Raw genomic sequence first — 18,345 nt, 5'->3', positions numbered from 1 at the left:
TACATTGTTAGAACTGTACATCAGCAAAGGCATTTACTCTTCCATCCTCTATCTTTTGTACGCTTTGTTAAGTCAGAGACCCAAATCAGCATGAAATGCTTGCCAAGGGAACAGAGAAATGTATTCAGATTTAATCTAGTGATTATGGTTCACTCGTTGCAAACAGCTCCTTCATCAAGGCCATCAGGTTAATTATTAACCTCTCCCATCTACAAATAGAAAAATACCTCTAGTCACGAGGAATCAATGCAGAAGGAGAAGGTTACACCGGGTATGTGTGGGTGCATCTGAAACACCCATGGCCAGGCTCATTCCTCTGATCTGCCAAAACACCAGCAAGGCTGCTACTGCCTGCTGACACTGGGCAGGGAGAGCCCCAGCCCCAAAAATTGGCCAGACCCCAGTAAGGAGCCCTGGGCTGCCCCGAGCCTGGCATGGGGCTGGACCTCTCCAGCCCCAGGGTGTGCCCTGACCTTGACGTCCAGCAGAGCACTGGTTTCAAGCAGCTGGGGAGCAGGCACAGAGCAGGTGATAACTTCTGGGTAATTAAGTCAGGTTAGAGGCACATAAATAGAGCAGCAATTGGTGGGTATGTGCTGTTGGTCCTTCTAGTCCCCCCTGGCACGGATCTCCAGGCTCTGTGGCAGGTAAGGGAAGTGTTTCTGGGTGCAGGCTGTGGGAAAGTGAAACCTGGGAGAAGATTTTGGTTTGAGCTTTCTTCCCAGCAAAGAGTTACAGAGGCTGATGGAGCCAAACAGGGTGGAAGAAGGGCTCTGGTAGCGGTGGGAGGAAAGGAGCGGACAGGTAAAGGGTCATGAGTGGGGAAGGCTGGAAAAGGAACAGGTAAATGGGAGTATGGCGGTAAATGGAGATCCAGGTGAGTTCGTGGTACTCTAAAATGTATCTAGAGGAAAGGAGTTAGAAGAAAGAAAAAATTAAATAGAAGGAGAGAGAAAACAATAAAATCAATTCAGAAGACAGTCAGTCCCTCCTGCCCTGTCCTTAGCAGGGAGCCCATCATTTCGAAGGGAAGCTCTCAGGAGCAGGAGCGCTTCCCCACAACCTCCCTCTGAAGCTGGGGCAGTCCTGGGACAGCCCCTGGTCACACTGCAGGAGCCACTTGTGTCGGGACATAAAACCTGTGTCAGCTAGTACAAAACCAGCATCTTGCTTTACATGCTCCCCTTATACCATATTTTTGCTATTACATCAAAGTGCTCGGAGCTTTGAGAATAAAAGCTCCTGAAGGCAGACGCAATTAACAAAGCAACCACAGAACTTCATCTTTGGCCTGTGGATTTTTAAAGAACTAAAATAATTCCTCAAAGGCACATAAAGAAATCAGGCATCTGGACCACATGGGGGAATTTTCCTTGGGAAGCTAAGAAAGGCTGCATTTACTGACCAGGGACAGCACACAACTCCCTGGCATCGGCGTTGGGGAGGGAGAGCTGGGCATCTCTGCTGCCCCTGCACCAGCTCAGGTCCCTGGTGCTGAACCAGCCATGTTGGTAATGCCTGAGGCAGAAGTGACCACATTTTTTCTTTTTTTATTCATTTCAAACTCAATCTGCTGACAAAGACAAAAGCAAAGTACCAGTCACTGTTAGCAGAGTGACATTTCTGTACTTCAGCTGAGCCCCCCCACCCCCCATCTCATCACTTCTGAAATGAGTCATTTTGCTCCAAAAAAAAACAGGCACCAGTGGTAAGATTGTATTGGGCTTTGAAAAGTACTGCACAGCTTCAAAAGAAAGAAATTTCTTTTAAAAAGCAACATTAAAAGCATGCTATAAACAAAGTTTGCTATTCTGTTAAATGAAGGCAAAATCACTGAGATAAGAGTTACCAGTAAACCAAACATTACACGTTTTAACCAGTCGCATTAAAACAGGACGTGTTTTTTTCCAAGCTGCATGCACTGCTTTCAAACCCTAGCTGAGAGCAAGGGCTGAGAGGTCTCTCAGCAGAGAGGACTTTCTCCTGCTTCTAATAAAAAATCCCATCTGCCTCACTGGTGTGTTCCCAAATAAGGGCAAATGGAAAAACAGGAACCATCCTTGCCTTTAACATGATCCATACAACTGCCAAAAACCAGCATGTATTTAATAAAGGCAATGTGGATTGTTTTATTTGACCTTCTCTTCACAAAATAATTTTATTATATGTATGAAAGCAGCATACAGGCAATAAAATTATGAAAACATTCACAATACATAAATACACAGACCTGATGCAGGATGTATAGAGTTCATTAGAATTAATTTTTTTTCCTCTCAGTTCTCTTTTCCTGACAACACATTTTTTGATATATGTTACGAAAAGTTTCTCCAGAGGGTATTAGCGCCCATTCAGAAAACAAATCGCTCTCTTTGAATGCTGCTGAATATTAACACCCAGCGGTCCTGTTGCTAATGTTCACCGATTGCTTTTGGCGTTACAAAGGGAAAGCAGCGGGGAAGGACAATGGAAAAGTAGCAGTTTTTGAACTGAACATTGGCAACTCTGGTTTGGAGCTCACAGGACGTTTTTGAGGTGGGGACTGCAGTTCCATCCATAGTTAGAAATGTCTTAATCCCAAATGGAAATGAGGCACTATTCCTTATTGAGCGGACTGTTGGCATGGTAATTACTAAAATGTAATGTCCTCCCAGCTTCGAAAGTAAAGCACTAGGTACCTCACTTTTTAACTCTGACTGATACAGGAGCAGACAGACAGCATGATCCTGGCGTTGCTGCAGTAATACAGATGATAATGAGGTTGGGCATGTTTCCTACCATTGTAACCAACCGTGTTTGTTCAGAAAAGATATCCAAGACTTGAAATAAGAAAAGTCTGAGAAAGCTGTTTATCTTACATAAATACAAAACATTATATACTAAGAATTGTTATCTAAGAAGCTTTTCTTCTCAAATTGGATTCTTCTTAAGGTTGTAGTCATATTTAAGGTATTTACAGATCCACAAACTTGACATTCTAGCAAAGTCTTTGTAACATGAAACTTTTTTAAAAATAAATAGCAGCAATTTCTTTTATTTCTATAAGGGAAGAGAATTCACAACTCAGTCAACGCTGGTCCTATCTTTTGAAAGAAATCCCACTTAAAAACAAAAGGCCATAAGCAAATGAACTCCACACCACATCAGTTTTGTTGATTCCTTCACTTCTTGCTGAGCTTCTTAGCCTTCCTTCATACCCTCACTGGCTCTCTAGGCTACCGGAGCTTTTAATAAAGTGCTGACTGGTTGACTGGCCAAAATGCAGTTATGACACTCCAAAAATATCCCATTATTTAGACATCTTAAATAACATAAATAAAGCTAGATCTCTTATAACATATGAAAAATATCAATTTAAAACAATAAATAAATAAAACTGGTATCATCATATTACCTCCCAAAGCTTTAAAAATAACCATTTTCATTATAAGGCTCAATTATTTTTCAGAAATAATTTTAAGAAGGCCTCTACCTACCTTTACAATCCCTCAGTCTTAAATTAGGACCTGTTAACACCCACTATCACAAAACACAGCAATCTTTTAACTTCTAGTAAACATTAATCTTTAAATACTTAACATTTATCTTTTGCCTCATTTCAAACTAGAAATTGGCTTCTCTAGGTGTAGAGGAGAAATATTTTCTTTATTACTGCCCTATATCCAAATTTGTATATATTCCTCAGCATGAAGAGTACAGATGAACATCCTTTTTTTTAACCAATTTTCAGTATCTTTTGCTGTTTAGTGTTTTAAATATTAAATTTGCTTTCAATGCCAGGAAAATTAATTCTGGGCTTTGTGTAAATGTGTATTTCTCCCTAGAGCTTAGTTTTTTTTAAAAAAGATTATTACAATGTACACTATTGGGTCTTGCTGGGTAAACCTTACTGCTCAGGTTTTATGCTGCCCATTTTGTGTAATGGGATTGATCTTTTCCAAAGAAACATCAGCTTCATAATCCAAGATACCCGACAGTGCTGGAGACATTTTCTCCAAGGTCTTAGATAGTTCACCCTCTTCTTCCTTTTTTAGAGGTTCTTCTTCTGGACAGATGATTGCATGTGGAATCAGATAAACCAGATTAGACTCTTTGGGGCTGGATCCTTTGGGCTCATGTTGGCTTGAAAACACAACTGCTCCATTATTGTTAATACTAACAGTCTCTATAGCATTGCTGGACATAGGGCAGAGCCTGTAGCATCCTAGCAGGGTTGAAAATGCCTTGCGGAAATCAGCATTGAAGGCATAAATGATGGGGTTGAGGGAAGAATTAGCCCATCCAAACCAAACAAAAACATCAAAGGTGGTGGAGTTAATGCAGAAAGCTTCTGCTCCCTTGGACGGTTCGGTAGGCTCGCAGAAGGGAATCATGCAGTTCAACACGAAAAATGGCAACCAGCAGCACACAAACACCCCCATGATCACCGACAAAGTCTTTAAAACCTTCGTTTCCCTCTTGAAGGACATTTTGAAGTTGCTTTCAGGTTGCTGGCAGTCCATGCTGCTCCTGTTGCCACTCGTGGTCTGGCAGTTCTTGGCATGCACTGCTGCCCTCTCCAAAGCTGAGATTCGTCGTATTTGCTTCTGAGCAATCCGGTATATCCTTGTGTAAGTTACTATCATGATGGCAACAGGTATGTAGAAGCTAATTAGAGAAGAGGAAATGGCATACATCCTGTTTAGGCTAGAATCACAGTTGTCCATGCTTATACCTTGTAAACTGGCGTTTAGGTCCAAAACGCTTGTGGTGGTAGCCTTGTGCCAGTTGAGCTGCACGGGGATGAAGGAAATCAGCACAGACAAAGTCCACGCCACACTGATCAAGATGAAGGCTGCCTTGGGGGTCATTTTTCTCTCATACCTAAATGGGCTGGAGATGGCCCAGTATCTGTCCACACTAATGACACACAGATTTAAGATGGAGGCTGTCGAGCACATAATGTCAAAGGCCACCCAGATGTTGCAAAATGAACCAAAAGGCCAGAAACCAGCAATCTCGGCCACAGCTTTCCAAGGCATGACCAAAACCGCCACTAAGAGATCTGACACAGCCAAGGAGATGACAAAGAAGTTGGTCACCTTGGACCTCAGGTGGCGAAATCTAATGACGGCTGCACAGACCAGCGTGTTTCCCAGCAGCGTGGAGAGGATCAGCAGGGAGAGGAAGCAGCCCGTGAGAATCCGAAAGGAAGAGTCCCTTTCCACAAGCAACCCTTCCCCGTCCATAGTGGTGTCGTTCCAAGTCATAGTTTCTCCTGAGGGGAAATCATATCATGACTTCGATGACGACATCAGCTCCTTTCCTTGCAGAGACATCAGACGTCCACTAATTACTCGTCACCAAACAGACCAAAGATCCTTTCTTATGGTCCCCACACCCCCAGATGGGCTTCATCCACTTTGAATCTCCCTGAATGACGTTGAAAGCTCTGCGAGCAAGAACTGCAAATGCACAAGTACAGTCAGCTCCACAGACCAGTTTTTAAGCAATCCCCTTCAGAAACACGTCGCGCCACCCCAGCATGAAGTAGCCTAATTCAGACTGATCACCTGCAAATGTTCTGCTGCTGTCCTCTACAAATATACCACACAGACAGGAAAGCAATCACTTTTCCATGCTTGCACATATCCCACTTAAACAGACTATTGATTGTTTCCAGCGTCCATTGCACTAGCCCTTCATATTTACTGATGCGTACTATTCAAGGTGCTTGTTCTCTACTTTGGTCCCCTGAATTTCTCACTGCTGAAACACTCCATTCCTTCCTCCTCAGCACGCTCCTGTTATGAAATCCATCAGTCCTCTGTTTCTGGGCAGCGTCAGCGAGCAATTCTTCACTTTGTTCCAAAACGGTCAAGTTTTACACTTCCAGAGACAAAGAAAATAAACATACAGCAGGTGTGTTTTAAAGATTTTCAGTAAGAAGCAGCTCAGGTTATTTAGTTTTATTTAAATGAGAAATTCTGGCTCCTACCTTTCACCTCTGATTCTCTGTTTGCTCTGGAATGCAAGGCCGTCTCTCCTTCTCATTTAGTTTTGGAATTGCATAGCAAATCTTACACACAAAACCATCCCAGAAATGCTGCATCGCATCAGGTGCCTGCGTGTGTTTTTCCCTGAAAGTGCAAATTGGCAGGGGAGAAGTAAAACCAGGAGCCGCCGAAGTGGGACCACCAGAAGTTAGTTTTCCAGCCAGCAGCAGGTCTGCGCTGTCGGGCAGTGCGTGACGGACCCCGCCGGCGTGTGTCCAGCTACCTCCAGCCCATGGCCACTGCTGATCACTTGGCAAACGTGGGTGGCTGGGTCAGTCCCCGTCGCACTTTGTACATCCCGCAGAAGTGGCACATCGGTGCGATTCATCCCAGGCAAAAGGCACGGTATTCCCAGCACTGGCAAGAGCCGAGTAGCAGTTCTCTCTTCTGTCGTTCCCTGGAGGGAGGAAGAAGGGCAAGAGGAGGAGGCAGGACCTGAGTGAGCTCCTCTGTGCCACAACGCGGGGTGCGAAGCCGGCGATGCCTGGAGTGGGTTCCTCTTGCAGCGGGGACAAGTGGCTTTAGCACTTCTCTGCCAGGTTACAGCTCTCCACGGAATAATCCCACCTCCTGCTCAGAAGGGCTGCGCTCCGAGGGTCGGGGCCGGCTTTAGCATGCTTTTTCCTTTAATAAGAGGGCAGGTGAAGGCAGCTCTTCATGCTCTCCCGGAGCCGGCCCCGGGCCGCGCATCTCCGGGGCCGGGGACTTCTCCTCCGTCCCGCTGCGAGGGGGGTCCCGGCGGCAAGGGCTTTCTTCTGCCGGGGGCAGGGCTCGGCAGCATCGCCCCTCCGGGAAAGCTCTGTCCGCCCGGCGTCTCCTTCCTGAAGGATTAAGACAAGGGGAAGACAGGCATGGAGGCATGCAGAGGGCAAAAAGCAACCCCCCCCCCTTCTCCTCCTCTCACATCTTCGGCCGGCGGCAGCTTCCCCCCTGGGCTGCCTCTCCCCGATTTTTCTGCCTTCCCGGGGAATAACAGGGATGCCAAGCAAATCCGGGCTGCGAGAGAGGCTGCCCGGGAGTTTAAGGCACACGGGGACAACTTTGCCCCGTCCGAGCCCCGGCACCCACGGGGCGCTGCGTGCTGCCCCGAGCCGGCCGCGTTCAAGTCACTGATGCGAAAAGTCAGGACCGGCCCCCAACTTCTGCCCGGGGGATGCTCGCAGCGGCTCGGGATGCCGGCTGCAGCCTGGGGCAGCCACTGCTTCCCCGGCCGACACCAGCACCCCCGGGGCACGCTCGGGACCTTTTCCCCGGGACAAACGGGGTCGGGGTCGGTACTCACCGGCGGGGGTCGGGTTGGATCGGGTCGGACCGGGCTGGCAGCGGGCGGGCAGCAGCCGGGGCAGCGCTCCCCCTGCGCTCCCCTCCGCTCCCCTCTGCTCCGCTCCGCGCCGCCTCCCCGCCGCCCGTCGCAGCCCCGCGCCCCCGCGGCTCCCGGCGCAGCCGCGGCCACCGGGCTCCCTCTCCTGGGCGGCCGCGGCCCCGCGCCCCACCGCCGGGCAACCCCCAGGAGAGGGGGGCACCGCCGCCGGGATGCTCTCTGTGTGCCCCCTTGCCCCCCGCAAAGCCCCCAGACCCGTCCCGGTTCCGCAGGGAGAGGGACCCCGGCGCCCAGGGATAGAGAGCGGCCCCCTGGGGACTCCCGGTGGAGCTTCTCCGGTAGGGCCGGGGCTCAGAGCCAAAAAATCGGCTTGGCTAGCCCGGGACAGCCGCTAGACGGGAACCCCGAGGCCGCCGTCGGGCAGGGAGCGGGTCCGGTGAGCACGGCGCTGTGGGCACCGCTGGAGGGGCTGAGAAGGATGCAACATCCACGGGCAAACTTCAGTTCCCGGCGGCATCCCTATCCCTGCATACGGGCAGGGAGGGAACAAGGAGAAAAACCTCCAGCTCAATTTCCCGAGGGTGCTCAGGTGCCTGAGGATTTTGAGCGATTTGTCCCGGGTCAGGCGAGGGGGCAGCAGAGGGACAAGCGGCTCCGGTCCTCGGGACCTGCCGGGAGCCCCAGGGCTGGCACCCTGCGGGCAGGGGCTGAGTCCCGGCCTCTGGCTGCGGGAGAAAACTCGGGTCAAGCAACTGCACTCCTTGCCCGCAAAAATCTCAGGCCGCTCTCTTCGGACAGTGTTTGCTTCTATGCAAAAAAAAAAAAAAAAAAATCAATCAGGTTTGGTAGCAAGCCCTGGAAACAGAGCAGTTCCGTCCCAAACCCCTTCTTTCTACAAAAGGTGTTTTTTCTTTCTTACCTTAGCCACGACAGCCAACAAAGGAAGATGAACGCATTGATTTACAAGTTCCTGCCTTGGTATAATAATCTCACTTCCAAACGAAAATCAGAAAATGAAGACAAAAGGCATCGCGGGGGGGTTAAATTCTCCTGGAAGAACAAATAAGCTCACCAAGTTGTCAAGACGCATTTCCTGGGGTTCAGCATTACCGAAGTTGCTTATGTGCCATCTATAATTTTCCATAATGTCAGTTAAAGCAGATACAGTGCTAAACTAACCTTGACTAGCTAACTAAAATACTTGTTTTCCCTTCCCCTCTCTCTTTCTCTCATTTTTAATTGCTTCTTAGCGAGTTCTCATTCCCCCTTCTTATTATCCTGTCCTTTAATCATCATTGATCCCCAGAGGAAAGTGAAAATAGACAAGAAATGAATTCTGTGCTGTTTGGTAATAGAGATCTCTAATGAAACTCATTCTGAATTTTGTTTTTATATATTCAAGATTTATTTTTTTTCTCTTTTTTCTCATTGAAACACAATACAGGTGAGGTTTACTGCACGATACTTGTCTTTTGAAAACGTAGCACGCTTCTGCCTCTCAATAGAAACCCTAGGCTGAGGGGAACATTGCCTGCATAAGAAGTCTCTGAGTACATCTGCTTCTATTTGTAAGAATTTCAAGAGGCTCCCCCAGAGCGGCTTTCTACCACAGCCACCTTAGATTATTCCAGGAGGAATCACAGCAACTGCAGAGCACCCAAACAGCACAGTCTTCCAGGCATGCAGGAAGGGAAAGCTGAGGTGCATATTGCAGAGAAGGGAGAAGTTCCCTCTCAATGATCTGCTTATTGAGTCAAATGAACTCTTCTGTTGGCTTTTGCTAGGGAACAGATTTTCCTGGGGAAAAAGCAGAATTCAGCATCAGGTGGTCTAATGTTGTTGATACGCGTGAGGGTTAAAAGTTTCATTTGATGACATCTTTGAGCTTCCCATAAGAACCTCACTTTCTTCATTTGTCTGGCAGTTTGGTTTCTGTTTCAGCCGCTAGAGCATCTCTCCTATCTTATCCCTAAGTTCCTGTGATCATTTTGTGGGTGAAAATTGGGCCAGGCTCAGCTGAGACCGTACCAGTGCAGCAAAGCCCCTTAAACAGCAGTGCAGCTTTCAAACACTCACACTTCATGTAGGGCTCCCTGCTGTCCTCATTTGTCACATCAGGTCATTTGTAAGCTTTTAAAACTTTCATGGCTTAATAGTCATACCCAGGTGAGGAGCAGAAGTGAAATCCATTAAATCCCTATTGTTTAGGAAAATCCAGTGGTGGGATTAGGCAGCCGATTGACAGAGCTCTGGCTGCCATTTATGCTAAGCATGGGCTGGATTTTCCTTTTGCGGCTCTCCAGCTGACGTGCCTTCAGCCAGTGCTGAAGGATCAGCTCTTGCCCAGGTCAGGGCTTGCCTAAAACTGCCAGCAACGGTGCAGGTGTTTCTTTGAGATCCCAAAACAAGTATAGATCTTGTTTAATTTTCCCTAGGCCCCAACATAAAACAGCAGTTTAATTTTATTTAATGTTTTCCAACCACTACTGTCTGATGCTGGAATCAAAGCAATGCCCGGGAAAGGAAAACTTTTGTGTCTCTGTTACCACCCTGTGAGACACCTGCTCCTCCCTGGAGACTGTTTTTGGAGAAATGCCTATTTGGTTGACATAAAGATTTAAAAATATAAATACTGAGTAGCACCTTGATCCAAATGATCTTAATCCAAACAGTAATTTGCTACTGGAAGACCAAGCCAGAGTTGAAAGAAGTCCAGATGTTGTATTCAGAGATAAACATGCTTTAAACTAAAAAAAAAAAAATAAAAAATAAAAAAAATAACACGTGTACTAACGCTGGAGAAAGGCAGCTTAATTTACAAAATAATATTACAGTATGTGGATACAAATTGTACTCATGTCACTCTCAGGATGACTTTTTGAGTCTGCATGCATGGGATGTATTAAACATGAAATCAGCTGAGGCATGTTAGCAGAAATAATGTCTGAAAGAGCTGTCAAGCTTCTAAATAACTGGTTATACTAATAAGCCAAGATAACTTTAGCCTCAATTTAACCTTCTCGGAAAAATCAAAGGTTTCTGGAAATCGAACAATAGCTGTGAACTCCCTTAAAGATCAGTGAAGCACACTGGTTAAATGTATAATATCATGATTATGATATTAGCACCAACAGGAAAATGAGGAATGAAGAAAGCCCAGACAAAAACAGCTTTTATGAAAGTATGAATTAAAATGACTCGTTCAAGTCCCACCTCTAACCCTGGGGTTGGAAAGGTAACAGAGGAAGTGTGCAGAAAGGATTTTTGCTCTCTGTGGGAACTTAGGCAGCAGATGCACAAAAAGCAGCCACTTGTCTGTAGGTGTCTGCACGCACAAGTTTTAGGAGATGTGGAAGGCCATAACCTGATTGTAAACCCGCTCTGTTCAAGCGGAAGCCTTGCCATCAATCCTTCTTTACGTTTTCAGTGCAAACTCCCCACCCCAAAAAAAAAAAAAAAAAAAAAAAAAAAAGCTGGTTTCAGCCGTAACCCCTGAGATTTTACAAGACACTGGCTCTTTTAGGATAGAAGTCGAAGACAGGAATGAGAGGGAAATATCCAGCTTGTAGCCAGGTAGCAGAGCAGAAGCTGTCACCTGAACAACCCCATCTCCTGCCAGGCAGGAGCCACGGGTGATTGAGGCTCTGCACAATGCTGCCAATAACTCCATTATCTAATCAGCGAATCTCACACAGTGAATTTTTATGGGGGTTTTCCAGTTCCACCCACTCCCTCCCACGGGCCCAGAGAAAGACAAGTTCTCCACAACGAACACATGGAGCGACCCTTCCTCCTGCGGCTCCCCCTGGAATCACTCAGGCAGGGGACCCTAAATTTCCCCCCTTCTCTTCCTGGGATTCCCAACTGCTGCAGACACAGGATAGGAGAGGGATCACAGCCCTGCCAACGCTTTCCTCCAGAGTGGGTCCAGAGCCAAGCTGCAGAGGATGATGAGAATAAAATGTTGCTGTGAAGAGAGGAGAGCTCAGGGGAAGGAATAACGCTTCCTCCGACAGCCTCATCCCCGCCGCACGGCACAGCCCTGCCAGGAAACTCACAGCAAACCAACACAAAGCCTTCACTGAAACAACATAGCTCGGTCTTCCCAATCACCTCGCTGACAAATGCAGGCACTCCATGTGCTGCTGATTTTTATATCCTACTCCATACATATAAAAATCCCTCCACAGTTGATTGCTGAGGATCTACTCCATGAAACAGAACATAAACCAGTGTGTCGACACAAAAATACGGACTGCCCCCTCACTGCTGAGTTATGCTTTATTTTCATGTGCATAATTTTTTTCATCCTGTATGGGTTGCACTTTTTTTTCTTTCGCTCCATACTGCATGGACATTTTAGGCCCTCAGATAAATTGGATATATGAATCAAAAGAGAAGTCACGGAAAAAATGACAGCACTTTTAATGTTAAAGATGGCTTTGACATATTAATTAGTACCTCAGAAATGAAATAAAGCCTGTGTTACAGAATGATTCATTAGAATGAAATTAATCTGAGAAATAATTAATTCTGAGTGGATAGATAAAAAGAATACAAATAGATATATTAGCAGCAAAGCTCTCCACAGCTGAGTGTTAGTGATTTCTAGCAGCAGTGGATAAAACTACAGATAATACAATTTTCTTAGCAGATGGCTTGGTAGGTGGCACTCTCCACTCCTAAGCTGGTGTTATGGATTCACTCCTGAGCTGTGTGCCAGCCAGCAGCATAAAATGGATCCTTCTCCCGTATCCCAGCCCAGCCCCTGACTGGTGGATGGTGGTTTCGCTTCTACCAGCAGACTTTAGTTTTTTCTGATGCAAGATGTGTGATGGTGAAAAGTGTTTGGTACTGACCTAAGCCCCTTACCTCTAAAGGTTGGTGGGGCAGGTGAGGAAAGTCAGGGTGTTACACCACGGCTGATGATTTATAAGTACACATTATTGCACATCCAGGATGGTCACGCTCCACTGCCCTTCCATAGGCAAGCTACAAACGGTCCTTGAATTAAAGAGAATTAAATGAAACACCAGGAAAAAAAATGATGAATGGAATGGAATGGAATGGAATGGAATGGAATGGAATGGAATGGAATGGAATAGCTCAGTGGGAAGGGACCTCAAAGCTCATCAGGTCCAACTCCCTGACCACGTCAGGGCTAACCAGAAGTTAAAGTGCAGTATGAAGGGCATTACCCTCAACTGACAGGCACGGGGCATTACCCACCTCACTGGGAAGCCTGTTCCCGTGTCTGCCTGCCCTCACAGTAAAGAACTGTTTGCTAATGCCTGCCCTGACCCTCCCTGACGCAGCTCCGTGCCCTTCCCACACGTCCTGCCGTCCGCTGCAGGTCCCAGACAGCCCTTTTGCCTTTGGGGTGCTGCAGCTGGGCCAGCCTGGGATTCCACCTTCAGCTACAGGGATTAAACTGTTCTTGGAGGCAAGGTGCTGGTTGTCAAGCTCCTTACAAGTCACACAGTCTGGGCTTGAAGGCAGTCAGAAATATTCCAGCGAGTTAAATAAAAAACCAGAAGCGACAGAACAACATTCCTAATAAGAACCCAAACCAGGGTCCCAGCTTTGGTTGCCTCATTCCTCCTGCCACAACTTCCATCTGAGTTTTTGAAAAACCCATGAATCTGACCCCAAACCATGACATAATCCCGAATGCACTTTCGCCTCACCTCATCTGCACGTGTTTTTCCATTCCAGGCTCTGTGCCAGTCCCACCAAACCAGGCAGGACTGGTTCATCCCAGTAACATCAGGAACGTCTTTGCAGCTGCCTCAATGCCCTTGGCTTTTCCCTGCCCTGCTGCTGCAACAGCAGCTCCCAGAGCAGTCTCTGTTTTTGAAAGCTGGAAATGTTCCCTGTGCTTCATCACCGATTCGTCAAAATCTGTTTCAGAGTCAGGGGCCTCGAAGCCGGTGGGCTGCCCGTGCTCCCGTCCCACGAGGCTCAGAGGTGCTGGGCTGGGCGCACATCAGGGTTTGGCTGTGCCAGCACTGACATTTGGAGTCCCTGAAGCTGGTCCTCTCCCTTTAGGAGAGTTTCAAATTAGGGTCTAGCTAAAAGTTGCATTTAGAGAAGACTCTTGGATTTGATCCTATCTACTTTCTGGTTTCACTTTTTCCCTCGCTGTTTACAGTGGTTAATTTCCTCTTGTGCTTTTCTCAGCATTGCCTTCTAAGAACTTCCCCCAGGTCTTTAGGATTCACAACTTGACCAGGGATTTTCCATTTCTTTCTTGCATTTTTCTACATCCTTTTACAAATCTCACATGCCTTTTTAGGATTTTCCTGGTGATCTCAAGGGAGATTCCCTCCAGCTTTCTAGGAATTTCCACACAGCTTTCAGGGAATTTTGTATTGCTTTCTAGGAAAAGTTGCCGTTGCTTCCTAAGAATTTCTTTCACCTTACTAGGAATTTACATTTGCTTTCGTGGAATTTACAGTCGCTTTCAAGAAATCACTAATGCTTTTCTAGAAATACCCAAATGCTTTCTAGTAATTGTGCTCCAGGATTTTTTTCCAGGAATTTCCTGCTGCTATGAATTTCTCACCACTGTCTAGGTATTTCTACCAGCTTTCTAGGTATACCTATCACACTGTGGCATGGTGTCACGTGCTGCTCCGTGCTGTTAATGCTGTTGCATGTGGTGGTGTCTTGTTTTGCCCCATGTTGTGTTGTCACTTGCTGCTCTTACCAGATTGTTTGCGTTGCTGCATGCCTTCCCGTGCTGCAGCATGCCCTTGTGCGTGTCATCTGCTGCTGACACACACTGTCAGTGGTTCTCAAGTGCCATCCTGCATAGCTGCAGCAATAAACATTTGAGGGTTCATAGTTTTAACTACCATTTTCCAAATCCATTGGAAAGAGCGAGCAGGTGGAAGTGTCATGAGTTACCAACATATGGTCCCAAGAGGATGATGAAATGATTTGTCCAGCCCAGTTGAAGCTGCTGTGAGACCCTATGGGATGGTGCTAAAGCAGGAGGGAACTACCCCTCCTGCTGCCCCATGCTCCATCCACAGCTGCCATCAGTCTGCCTAGTCACCAGACTGCCAACAGCACCTGGCAAAGGTGCTTCAGTGTATGAACAACCCCACAAGAGACATTTATGGAATAGCCACCTCATAGAAGAAATGGCTTCCTAATCCCCTTGAAAGGCTGGTTTATGCCTTTAAATGTAGTGCTATGTCCCTTTTAAATGCAGACTGGCTTTTCATGTTCTTTTGCTTCCAGTCTTATCTGATGTAACTATGCATGTTTTCATCTAGATAGATAGGAAAATTTGGTATGCATCAATTTAGCTTGGCACAATATAGCACGAGTAACCTAAAATCGGGTTCAAATACTGCAGACGGAGCCAAAATCTTTAACTGATTTTGTAACTCGTCCCCAATCAGCTTATATAAGGCTTCATTATAATTTATGTTACCAAAAAGTGTTGTTTGTTTGTTGGACCAAAATTCCCTAGTTAATGGTTTATTCATTAGCAGTTCAGACTATGGGAAAACAGCGTGATGTTTTTTTGATATACAGTCACGGAAATCCCTAGCTCATTTACAGAAACCATCTTTGAATTTATGAGCACTCCTCAGACTGTACTAACGTCCCTTCCAGTCTGGGGTTTGGATTTTCTGGGGAAAAAAAATAATGCACAGTACGTCAGCAGGCCAAAACAAATGCTATATAAATTCACGGTTGACCTAGCCCAGTGTTCTGCTGCTGATAGTAAAACACAGCACCAAGCCTTCACAGGCACCTCCCATCAAGTGAGTGCTAATGAATAGTTCCCAGAAACGTGGCGGGTTTCTTCTGGCAAACCTCTGACAGCAGGCAGCTCGGGGCCAAGGCCAGTTCCTAACGCCGTCCTCGAGAGCCAGCAGCTGAACACACTCCGGCTCCTTGCTCCGTGCCTCCCCGGCCGTCACCACACATCACCTCCCACCTGCTGCACAGCTAACTGCCTTTCTCACCGAGCTGAAAAGTCTTGACATAGCCCACGCTTGCCTTTCCTCCGTCTGCCTGCTGTTTGTGGCACGGGGTTTTGGAAAGCTAGTCCTGTAGTGCCGCTTGCTGGGCAGCTCTGCTAAGAGTTGCAAGGCACAGCAGCTCTTCGGTTTTGCCGGCCGATTCCCGGTGCCAATTTGAAATGGCAAAAACAACACGAAATGCGTTAATGTCCGATGTAAATATTATGAATAGAGTGAAGCTTGAGGAAAGTAAATACAGTAAAGCTCATTTCTTAGATGAGGCAGGAACTGTGAAAGAACAGAAATCCTCCTGCTCTGGGTAGCACAGGGAAGAGTTTGCTCCAGAGCAGTCCGGGAATTCTTTCGGGTGAAAACACGCAGACAGCTAAATTCATCTCTAGTTTAGCAAAGACAAAGGATTGAATGCACACCCGGGGGGCTGCAGGAGTCTTATTAACAGGGTCCCTAGGAAATAAGATAACTGAAAGGAATGCTTCAGGTGGAGCTAAGGTGGGGCTTTTTTGATGAATCCCCTTGTAGTCTCTAGGTGTGTGCTTTCTGTAAGTACTATTAATGCTCACACAGTAATTTAACTCCACTGTTTCACCTCAGAATGGAAGCAGGATGAGGCCAAAGCACACTTCTGGAGCTGGCACATCCTCCTGAATCCTGCCTTTTTAAATGCAGCCTAAAGCACTTTTAGTATGAAGATTAGTAGAAAACACCTGTAGCCAGAGGTTAGCCATTCCACATGAACACCTATATTCACTCGTTTGCCTTCCAGTTTTCTGGTTCATGAGCAGTTGTGGCTGGTTTGTCAAAGCCATCTCAGAACTTGTCGGGATTCATGGCAAAAAAAAAAACAGATTTCTTTCTCAGTGATGAGAGAAATAACTAGTCTAGTGAAAGAGAAGTTATGCAGCTGTTCAACACCATCTGCACTAAATATAGAGCAAATGATTAACTCCAGCAATGAATTTATCCATCGCTTTTCATTTAGCGGCTCATAGAAGTTGAGGTACTAATATAATTTATATCCAAGATTCTGCGAGCAGAGTGTCTATTGTGACATTCAGGAAAGGATATGTGTGGCTTTAATGCAGATTAACAAGTTAGTATCTTCGGCAGAGATGAGAATTTTTAGAGGCAGAAGACATCAGTCCTCAGAATGTAAACCATACGACACAGGATCAGTTATCCCCACTGGCGATTAATTTGTTTCAATGCACAACATCCATCTGTCTCCATTTTCTGAATGAGATGTCTTTCCTGCTCAGTCAGTGCATTGCTTTTAGCAACAAGTGTTAGGGCTGGACACCTTCAAAGGTGTATTCAGTACTTGATCTGTCAGTGGGCATGGACACAGATCTGTCCGGCAAGATTAAAAAGAGCTAAAGACACTAGCAGAAAAATTAATAAATTGTGAACAATTTTGTGTGCAACAAAAATGCAGCGCAAGAGTATCAGCACCAGCTTTTATTTTTTCATGATGGAATCTCACCTGGAATACTTGCACACGCAATTATCGTTCATATCCATAAGTAAGACACCAGTTCTGGAGCCATGGGGGAAACACATGGCTGGACGTCTGAGATTTGATGTGTCCATGTCATAATGAGAGCTGAAACTTAGAGGTTGGACTAGGTGATCTTGGAGGTCTCTTCCAAGCTAGATGATTCTGTGATTAGCTTTTCATTGAAAACCAAAACTTGGCCTGTCTATGTTGGTATGCTCTTCTGGTACACAAAAATTAAACTAGCACTGTTTGCAGAATATAAATGGGATGCAATACAGCTGTATCACTGCACGTTTTTCCCCATTCCCCAAAGATACCACTTCAACTATGGGATGAGACCAGCTCACGTGTTATTGACTTATCAAATTAACACTATGGGTCTGAGATATTAATGAACATAACTGATACTTGAGACGTGTCTTAGCAATCTAGTCGGTGCATCTACCGCCATGTTCATCTGGAAGCTGGGATGGAGGAAGAACAGGTACCGTGAGTATCCTTACTGTATTTTTTAACATATCGAATGATTGAACATCTCATCTCAAACAGAGGAGCTATCAGATGCTACAAACGTGGAGTGAAAATAATTACCAAAAAGAAAGAAATGCTCTGCGAGCCATTCCCCAGCTTTCTAACAAAATCAAAGATTCATGTTTATCTGTCATTTTTAAGTCACCATATGCAAGAAAGTTCTCATCAGCTGGAATCAATTTCATATGAATGAACTTTTTTTTTTTTTAAGGACTTGGACCTGAGAGTAAATTATTTTTCTATTTTAAGGGTTCATTTATTGTGGTTTCCTATGAACGTTTCCCAGCTGCTGGCAGTATTCCTGCAATGTTTATTAAAGCAGGAGTGACAAAATTGAGAAAGTATGTAAAATAAATAAATAAATAAATAAAATGTTTGTTGTCAAAGCTGCGTTCGGGCCAGCAGTACTTTTTGCTTCAGAAGCTGTCCCCGTTAGACTGGCCGATGACCCGATTTGTTCACCAGCCGAGCACTGCCGTCTTTGGGGAGGAAAAGTAACGTTTCTGGCAACTCTTCCGTCAGCTTTTCCTGCTTTAATTTTGGAAGCAATTTCAGGGCCTGAGCCGCTCCGAGACTCGAGGCCCTGACCGCCTGAGGACGGGCAAACACCGGAGGGGAGCGACCTGAGGGGGGGGGGGGGGGAACACCGGCGGACCCTGAGGCACCGCCGGACCCCGAGGCCCTTCGCCGCCCGCCCCCGCGGCGCTGCCCTGCCCCGGGAGGCGGAGCGGGGCGGAGCGGGGCGGCCGCTCGCCTTCCCCCGGCCCCGGGTCCGCGAGAGCCTCTTCCGGGCGGCGGGGCGAGGGGCGGCGTGGAGCCGGTCAGCGGCCGCGGTGAGTACCGGCACCGCGAGGGGGGTGGGCTGCGGGCGGGGGGAACAGCGCGGTCCCCCCGGCAGCCCGGTTCCCGGCAGCCCGGTGCCCTCCGCAGGGGCCCAAGGCCTCCACGGAGGCCCAGCCC

At 46.8% G+C, this 18,345-nt stretch overlaps 2 protein-coding genes across 2 annotated transcripts in view; one reads left to right on the top strand and one right to left on the bottom strand.

Moving 5' to 3' along the window:
- Positions 1-655: 655 nt before the first annotated feature.
- DRD1 (dopamine receptor D1) lies at positions 656-18,112 on the bottom strand. The gene is made up of 2 exons (XM_080555747.1): positions 7,318-18,112; positions 656-6,856 (listed from the first exon to the last, which is right to left on the bottom strand). The coding sequence occupies exon 2, from the start codon at positions 5,247-5,249 to the stop codon at positions 3,894-3,896; it is 1,356 nt and encodes a 451-aa protein (XP_080411873.1). The 5' UTR covers positions 5,250-6,856; positions 7,318-18,112; the 3' UTR covers positions 656-3,893.
- SFXN1 (sideroflexin 1) overlaps positions 18,059-18,345 on the top strand; it is a 25,432-nt gene continuing 25,145 nt past the window's right edge. Inside the window, exon 1 of the mRNA XM_080555751.1 lies at positions 18,059-18,218. The gene's annotated coding sequence lies outside the window, so the exon portion shown is untranslated. The remainder of the gene's footprint in view (positions 18,219-18,345) is intronic.

The sequence above is a fragment of the Anser brachyrhynchus genome (genome assembly GCF_964034855.1).
Source record: "Anser brachyrhynchus genome assembly, chromosome: 14".
Taxonomy (NCBI): domain Eukaryota; kingdom Metazoa; phylum Chordata; class Aves; order Anseriformes; family Anatidae; genus Anser; species Anser brachyrhynchus.
The sequence above is the reverse complement of the archived record's forward strand: the minus strand, read 5'-3'. Positions and strand labels throughout refer to the sequence as shown.

Excerpts from the sequence above, each read along its gene's own strand:
- DRD1 (XM_080555747.1), bottom strand. The coding sequence starts at position 5,249 with ATGACTTGGAACGACACCACTATGGACGGGGAAGGGTTGCTTGTGGAA.